The sequence below is a fragment of the Chanodichthys erythropterus genome, chromosome 8, assembly GCF_024489055.1.
Source record: "Chanodichthys erythropterus isolate Z2021 chromosome 8, ASM2448905v1, whole genome shotgun sequence".
Classification (NCBI taxonomy): domain Eukaryota; kingdom Metazoa; phylum Chordata; class Actinopteri; order Cypriniformes; family Xenocyprididae; genus Chanodichthys; species Chanodichthys erythropterus.
Window position 1 is genome coordinate 32,059,038 of NC_090228.1, and position 8,905 is coordinate 32,067,942.

Below are 8,905 nucleotides of genomic sequence, written 5' to 3' on the forward strand. Positions count from 1 at the left end.
CATTGTTCACAGCCGAAGCAGTCAGGAACCTGCCTGACAGACACGCCTTTTTTGGAATTGATCCATGATAGGATCTTTACACAGATGAAGAGCAGCACAGCTCAAGCAGTGAGTCGCTCTGCGATACCATGTCAGAGTACATTTGTGCCAAACCTGTCCATATTTGCATAGAACACAAACAAGTATTTTTTAATAGAAAAATAGATCAAATAGAATAGAAAGTGTTAGTATTAATGGGTCAAGTGTTGATAAAAAAAGATATGGTTTATTCCTTGAAAACAGCTAAAGACTCAGCTGCTCGGGTTGAGTTATGCAGGGAACAGACAAGGTAAACCTCTGTGAGAGTGATTTTGTGCCTTTTTGAGATGGCACCACAAGGCGCCGTTCACATCCAGAATGCAAGCTTCTGGAGGGCATGTGCCAAGAGCATTACAATAGTTCAGCCTGGATAGAACAAGAGCTTGGACAAGGAGTTGTACAAAATGCTCTGATAGAAAGGGTCTAATCTTCCTAATGTTGTATAAGGCTAAATCTGCAGGACCGGGCAGTTCTAGCATTGTGGACTGTGAAGCTTAGCTGATCATCAATCACAGCTCCAAGAATCCTAAATGTCCTGGACGGAGTTATGGTTTATGAACCTCACTGAATGGAGAAGTTGTGATGAAGTGTTGGGTTTGCTGAAATCACAAGCACTTCTGTCTTGGCAAGGTTGAGTTGAAGGTGGTTGTCCTTCATCCAGCAAGAAATGTCTGTCATGGCTGAGATGCGAGCAGCTATATTTGGATCATCTGGTTGGAATGAGAGGTACAGTGGTCTGTCATCAGCATAGCAGTGATAGAAAGAGCCATGTTCCTGAATGACAGATCCTAGGATGTCATGTAGATGGAGAAGAGAAGTTTTCCAAGCACAGAGCCCTGAGGCACAACTACCTATATATTGCGACTTAGACACCTCACTCCTCCAAGATACCCTGAAGGACCTACCTGAGAGATAAGACTTAAATTACTGGAGTGTGTTTTCTGAGATGCCCATTGTCATGAGGGCTGACAGGAGGATCTGGTGGTTAACTGTTTCACTTGCAGCAGACAGATTCAGCAAGATGAGTACTGATGTTTTGGAAGCGGTTCCTGCCAGTCTCAGAGCTTCAATAACCGAGAGCAGGGCAGTCTCATAAGATCAATTTGAAGGGCTAGTTCACCCCAAAATGAAAATTCTGTCATTATTTCTCACCCTCTTGTCATTCCAAATCTGTAAGACCTTCATGCATCTTTGGAACACAAATTAATATATTTTTGATGACAGAATGCTGTCAGATTTCCTTCCATTGACTGCCTTAAGTGAAGTGCCTCAAAAACTCTATATAGAGATCAGAAAAACAATCCATATGAATTGAATGGTTTAGTCCAAATTTTCTGAAGAGAATTGATCACTTGTTACGATGAACAGATTTAATTTAGGCTTTTACTTGCATGTAAACATTGATCAGCGAACATAAGCAGAAGCTCAACCAAACCTGAATGAGCTTCTGGAAGAGGTTTGTTCTTGTGCGTCAAACTTTCTGCGTACCCATTGAGGTTCATTCTCTTGTGTTACGCAGCACATTTGAGCTTCCGGAAGAGGTTTGACCTCATGCGTATAGCAGGTTTGGTTGAGCTTCTGCTTATGTTTGCTGATCATTGTTTATATGTGAGTAAAAGCCTAAATTAAATCTGTTCATCATAACAAGCGATTGATTCTCTTCAGAAAATATGGACTAAACCGCTCATTATCTCTTTATGAAGTTTTTGAAGTGTCAAAGTTTCAGTTACAAAGGCAGTCAGTAGAAGGAAATCTGACAGCATTCACTCATTCTCTCTCATTTTCTTTCTTACATTGTGTGTACGCCAGACGTGAGCATTGTCGCGTCACATCGTGCCGCAATAGCTAAAAGCTGTCTACACTGAACGAGACAAACCGGCAAAGCACTTGGACTACATCAGAAATAGAATGGAGAATTCCTGTACTGTCAGGAATTTGCTGTGTCATGTCACACCATGCCACATCCAGTGTAGAAAATATCACTGATTATATTGTCTTTTGAAGAATCGCATCTGGTTTAGACACAGTGTTATACTGTCTCTACTGTTTGAGACAGTTAAATTGATTACTTATAGAGTAAGATGGAAAAAATGTCTTGACTTCATTATTGTGGACACAACAAATAAGTAAGATGAAGGATCCCAACTGGGAGTTAAAGATCAGGAAGAGGATCTCCAACTCCTTCCTGCCATTAGTGAAGATACTCAGAATTATGAGAATTATGTTAATAACTGCAGAAAAAGAAATTATCATTAATTTTCTTGATTTATACAGCCCATGAGAAGAACATTTATATCTAGTTATCATTACTGTTAGTATGACACAAAAAAGACCTAGAAAATTCCATATAAAACCTTATCCCCTTTAATCCAGCAGCTGTTTAGAGGAAAACAGTATAATAACAATGAAATTTTCCAAAATACAGCTGTTAACAGTTTTTAATTTTTTGCATGACTGATACTGCTTATGTCAAAGCTGTACTTTTATCTCATAGCAGAAATGTCACAAAATCCCAGAGCTCTTTTATTTCCTTCTAAGCAAATGAATGTAAAAAAAACAAACAACAACAACAACAACAACACACTGTTGACTGTTGTAACCTTCAGGAACTAGCCCAACAGACATGCCCACCACAACAAGAGCATCTACATATCCAGTCACACACAGGAATACACTGCTAAGCCTAAACTTGTGTTAAACTTGTGTTTAACTTAATCAGTGTCATTCTGTTGTCACTGATGCATGTTCTGTTCTCAATGAAGGGATTTGCACTGCTCTCCCAGTTTAAAAATATGGGATGTTGTCCCCAGAAGCTGCTGCTGTTCCCTGTCTTAGCTTTTCATGGAGCTCATCTAAAGGAAGGGGAATTTGGAACAGAACCATTTTGCCAAATATAACTTTAGCAAAATATCCCAATAAAAGTTGATTAAAATGTTTGTATTGTCAGGGTTCTGCCCTGACAGCCTTGTCTGTTTTATGTTTGTTTAATGTGTCCTTGTTTATGTTGTTTCTGAGCACATGGCTTTGTCTGTGTTTGTGTTTGCCATGTGCTCCTCTGTTCCCTCCTCCTTGTTTGTCACCACGCCCCCTGGTCTAGTCATTGTTTAGTGTTTTCACCTGTTCCCTATCCTCCCTGCTCCCTTTCTTGTTGAGTCCTCGTTTGTCTAAGTGTTGTCACCTGTTCCTTATGTTCTTTGCCTCCTTTATATTGTGCACTCATTCCCTCATGTCTTTGCCAGTTCGTTAAGCTTTGTGCCTGTACTCTAGTCTTTTTGTTCACCTAAGCTCATAGCGTTTTGTGTAGGAGATTCTCGTATCCATTTTGTCATTGTTGTCTTCCTTGTTCCAGACCATCTAACCACCTGTCTTGTCTAGTCCTGGTAGTGTCTCTGGTCTCCCCCTGTCCTGTCCTACAGACTGAGGATCCCTGTGGCTGCTCTTGTTCCCTGCCAAGCAGCTATACCGGTTCAGTGCCTGATCGTGTCTGATGGTTCTGACTACTTATGCTGTTTGATCCTGTCTGGCTCCCGCTATATCTTCGGGCCTCATACTGCTCACCTGCCAATGCTCACCGGCCTGCTTACTACCTGGGCTGTTCTCAGTGGCCGTTCCCTCAGCGTGCTTGTCTTTGTGTCTCACCCCCTTCCTATTGTATGGACTGTGTTCACCTCCTCACCCTTTATATACCAAGTCTTGTCAATAAACCTGTAAAACTCATCCTGCGTTTGAGTCCTCCCTCACAGATCCCTGACATGTATATGGTATTTGACTTCAGTGGTTCTGACTGAAATGGACTTACTTTATATTTACTTATACTTGCAAGGTTTGATGGATGTAAGTACCAGGTGTATTGTGGTAGTTGAGAAGTATGATGCAGATATTCCAAAATAAATACTTTTAATGATTACAGAATACATGAAGAGTATATAAAACACTAGCAACACTTAAATCACAGCTGATGGAGGGAGGAACCAAGGCAGAGCTCTGATGGGTGTTGTGGATGGGCATGGGGTTTAACCAATTGAGGTGGAGCTGGATCAGGTGGAGACCCAGCACAACTAAAGGGATGCTGGACCAGGGCATCACTGTAGGCCTGGAAGTCCAAGGCAATTCTGCCGGGGGCCTGGCAGAATGGGGCATCACCAGTGGCATTGAGGACAATGGAGGAGCCAGAAGGAAGGAGGAACCTAGTGGAGCTGAAGGGGTGGAGAGCTGAGGTGCAGCCGGAGGCCTGGAAGTCCTCTGCAGAACCAGGATGACAAGAGACCAAGGTTGATCTGGAGGGACGAGAGAGCCTGGTAGAGTCTGAGTGATGTTGGACCACAGCAGAGCTGAGGGAGCACAGAGCCAGAGTGGAGCTGACGGGCTGACAGGCTGAGGTGGAGTCATGGGCCTGGAGGCTCGATGTGAAGCCAGGGGATCTGTCTCACAGATTTGAGCTGATAGACAGGAGACACGGAGGGAAGCCAGAGAGCTTGAGGCAACTGCAAGACACCAGCAGAGCAGGTGAAGTCCTGGGGGTTGGACAGAGCCAGTGGTGATAGAGACAACAGGGTGGGTAGGTGACAGGTTGGTGGGATTGAGTTATCTGAAGGATTTCTTAGGTCGAGTTCAAGGGCCAGGACAAGGGTGCAATCTGAGGAGTTGAGAGACACCAACAGAACAGGTGAATCCAGGTGACTAGGGGATTATGTATCTGTGGGATTTGCAGTGAGCTTAGGGGCGAGCACAAGAGCTGGCTCTGTGGTGAGATGGATAAGCCAGCGTTTCTCAACTGGCCCAGAAAAGGACTGCCCCCATGGTGCGGACTCTGGGATGGACCTGGTGGTGGGCTTCAGACTTGGCATGGAGATGGCTTCTGGCTCTAGCTCAAGGAATATAACCCTAACCACACTTAAGATAAGCTATGTTTCCATTCTAAGTTGCAAACGGAACTTATCAAATGTTTACGCAAATTCAGAATATTAGTTTACGCTGTATGTCCTACGCCTTCCCTATTCAACTTACGGAACGAACGCGGCACCAGTTTAGGTTTTTTTCCGCAAGTAGACTAGGGAAGGCGTATGACATACTGCGTAAGCTTTTTGAAGAATGCGGAAAGCGGAAGCATGTGCAAGGCAATAATTTGTGTTTATAAAGCATATACAGCTGTATTTTTTTAAGAAAATGAACGATTGTTTCTCTAGATAAGACCCTTATTCCTCGTCTGGTATCGTCTAAAGCCCTTTGAAGCTGCACTGATAAAGTAATTTTGACCTTCAACCATCTGGAGGCCATTGAAGTCCACTATAAGGAGAATAATCCTGGAATGTTTTCATAAAAAACCTTCATTTCTTTTCGACTGAAGAAAGAAAGACATGAACATCTTGGATGACATGAGGGTGAGTAAATTATCAGGAAAATTTTATTAAAAAAAGTGGACTAATCCTTTATTGTAATGAAGAGAAAATAAGAGACTCTACAACCTTATTCTGATACATCAACACAGTTTCACTAATCCTTTATAAACCGTAAACCCAGGATAGAGCGGTTGAGTGAATGTGGTCTGGACTGTGTGGATGAGGATCATTGTGTCTCCAGAGATGCTGTAGAAGGACAGAGTTCCTGCTCTGTGATCCACATACACTCCTATTCTGCGGCTGGACTCAACAGGGAGTTTAGTCTCTATGTTATTGTGTCTGAATGAGTAACTGGAGGAAGAGCAGATCAAACTCCAGGACTGATCATTACGTCCAAACACACACTCATTATCCCATCCCTTCCTCCTTATGCTCATATATGACACTGATATAGACACACGTCCTCTCCACTCAATTTCCCAGTAACAGCGTCCACACGCACTCTCTCTACACAACACCTGTTCCCAATTATCAAATCTGTCTGGATGATCAGGATACGGCTGAACTGTGCCAGTGTCAGTAATCTCTCTGTTATTCTCAGACATATGGAGGCGTTTATTCACCGTGTTCAGATCCAGAGTGAGCCGATGGGAATCTGATGGAGACAAAACACATCAGAATCAGGAATTATGAATCTGATCTTTTTTTAATGTATCTGAACTCTTCATGTTCAATATATCATCAGTGTCTCAGTACAGTTTACCAGATATCCTGTGCAAATCATCATTTACGTGATCAACTATAAAACTCTTCTGTCATGTTTTCTTTCTCCTTCTACAGGAAGAACATGAACACACTCAGTGAGTTTTTCTGCTTGTTTTCTTAGTGACTTACATTGTAGGAAGTCATTCCTGGTGCTGGGAACATTGTTGGTGAAAGTGACTGTGGAAATCAACAGACATGAAGAGTGTGATTATCATGTCAAGAGAAAATAATCCCTGCATCCATTCCTAAGACATTTCTAATATGATCTTCTACAAGATATTAGGGGGGAAAGTATGGAAAAGTCACTTCTGTAAGAATAAACCCAAATTTGGGGTTTCTTTGTATAGACTGTGAAATTAAACTGTGAAAACAGTTTAAAAAAATCTTCAATGCAATGGCTATTTTTTTTTTTACCCCCTGCTGAACCACTGCTTTAAACTATTACCTTGCTTGTGTTTCTTCTCTAACTGTTCAGCCACATGGTTCTGGTTCATCTTCCTCAGGATGTCCACCATGACCTTCACAGCTTCTTCTGGTCCAAAACACTTCATCATCAGATCCACTGTGTCAAGGGCGTCTGCCTTTTGAAGATCAGCCCTTGAAAAGCCCTTATGATTTTTTAAGTGCCATTTAAACCTCTTCAGTTCATCTGTGTCTAGATCATCCAGAGCATCCAGAAGGTGATCTGAAACAGATGCCGTCATCCTTCACTGATTCACATCTGCAGGACAAGTAGAATAAGACCTGATTATTTGTGTTATACAGCTCAGTTATAATTATTTTGAAAATATTATATAATTTCCTTTGAATTTTATTAATGAACACAAAACTCCCATTGATTCCAGACCTTCGGCATCAGACAATAGTTTAAGTTTGGTTCAGCTGAATCAAACTCAAGTTTGTTTCTCCCCTTGGTGCGTGACACAAATCTTTATCATCCTACTGATACGTACATGCTTATTTTCAACTTCTTAACTCAATTTCTTTTTTCAGTTAATACAGCTTAATTCTTTCACTGCTCTCATTCTTCTTCTTTGGATTTTTGCCATATTCTGCATCATAGGCACATACCGCCACCTACTGTTTTTATTCATACATGGATGATAGTCCCGTCTCATATTCATATTTTATTGTTTTATTTAGGGTTCACCCAATCTGTATTTCTGGCTGCTGCATGTTCAGCTCCCATGCCAAACAAAAAACAAAACAAAACAAAACAAAAAACTGCTTGTGTGTTCCATATTCCTTTGTTTTATTTAATCCTTTTTCTACTATATATCCCATTACTATTCTTTGATTATTACCCTCTTTTAATAATTTCCCTAATATCCAATTTATCTTTTTTCCTTAGTATTACCTTTTAAGTTTATCATTTTATTTCTCTCTATATTATTTCTGACATTTTAATATTACATGTTCAATGCATTCTATTACTCCACAGAAGGCACATTTACCTGTAATGTTTACCTATTTTGTGTAGTTTTGAATTTATTCCTGTGTATATAAATTGTAATCTAGTTAAATCACCTCCTCTTTCCTACATTTTCCAAAATTGTTTCTTTGAAAGATGAATTAGTTTTATAATAAAATCGTCCTGTATCAGCTATGTTTTTGAATATTTGATATAATTTCTATATTTGATATAATATTTAATATAATTTCTCCTTCTTCCTAGTAGGACTTTGGTTGCCTTTTTTGCTAACTGATCTGCAATTTCTTTGGTTCCTGTGTGGTATCCATCAAAATTTGACATCTATTCTTTTACTATTTATTGATACCAAACTATTAAGTGCTGACATAGAGTCTGAACATATAATTACTCCATCTGGTCTCACATCTTCTGTCCACTGTAATGCAACTATTATTGCAACTAATTCTGCTGTATATGTTGCTAAATTATTTGACAATCTTTTGAATACGCATATTTTGAATTCTGGAATATTCCTATACCTGTTACTCCAGATTCTGGTACCTATTCATCTGTCTGTAAATATCTGTTAATATGAAAAATAGTTAGCTTGTATGTATTTCTCTATATATACTTTACTATTATTTTCATGTATTTCTTTATTATTTTCTTTCCACACTGTATCATAAGCTTTTTTCAATGTCGAAGTATACTGTTATCACATTCTCTTTTAGGACAAGTGCCTTTTCTACATGATTACTACATTTTGTTAACGCATCCATTGCTGATATTCCCTTTCTAAAACCACACTGATATTGACTAATCATATTATTATGTTCTAGATAAAAGGATAGTCTATAAACTATAGATGTTAAAGCTATTGGTCTATATCTTTTAGGGTTTGTTGGATCTTTTCCAGGCTTTACTATTGGAAATACTAGTGCACTTTTCCAGTTTTTTGGTATTTTCCTTTCTTTCCATATTCTATTAAATAGTTTAAATATTCAAATACATTTAAACATGATATAATATATTTGGTCTTCTCCCAGTGCTGTATTTTTTATTTTTACATTTCATTTTTTTTACATTCTTTACTCTGTTTAATTAATTTATGTCTCTAGTGTGTTTTCCATTGGATTCTTTGATCCATTAATATCTGGATACTTCTTTAAAATATCTTGTCTTTTTTATAATATTCCTCATCCATGTTCAAAGTGTATACTTTAGAAAATGTTTTACCAATTAAATTGGCTTTTTCACTACCCCATAGTGTGTTGTGTGCATTAAAATCTCCACACCATATTTCTGGTCTGTT

At 39.4% G+C, this 8,905-nt stretch overlaps 1 protein-coding gene across 1 annotated transcript; it reads right to left on the reverse strand.

Moving 5' to 3' along the window:
- Window positions 1-5,328: 5,328 nt before the first annotated feature.
- Window positions 5,329-6,886, reverse strand: LOC137025145 (stonustoxin subunit alpha-like). The gene is made up of 3 exons (XM_067393176.1): window positions 6,628-6,886; window positions 6,312-6,359; window positions 5,329-6,072 (listed from the first exon to the last, which is right to left on the reverse strand). Exons 1-3 carry the CDS (start codon window positions 6,884-6,886, stop codon window positions 5,558-5,560), a joined length of 822 nt encoding a protein of 273 aa, XP_067249277.1. The 3' UTR covers window positions 5,329-5,557.
- Between the last annotated feature and the right edge of the window lie 2,019 nt (window positions 6,887-8,905).

Coding starts and splice junctions, on each gene's coding strand:
- LOC137025145 (XM_067393176.1), bottom strand. CDS start 6,886: ATGACGGCATCTGTTTCAGATCACCTTCTGGATGCTCTGGATGATCTA. Junction 6,360..6,627: donor AGAGAAGAAACACAAGCAAG/GTAATAGTTTAA, acceptor TGATTTCCACAG/TCACTTTCACCAACAATGTT. Junction 6,073..6,311: donor CAGGAATGACTTCCTACAAT/GTAAGTCACTAA, acceptor TGTCTCCATCAG/ATTCCCATCGGCTCACTCTG.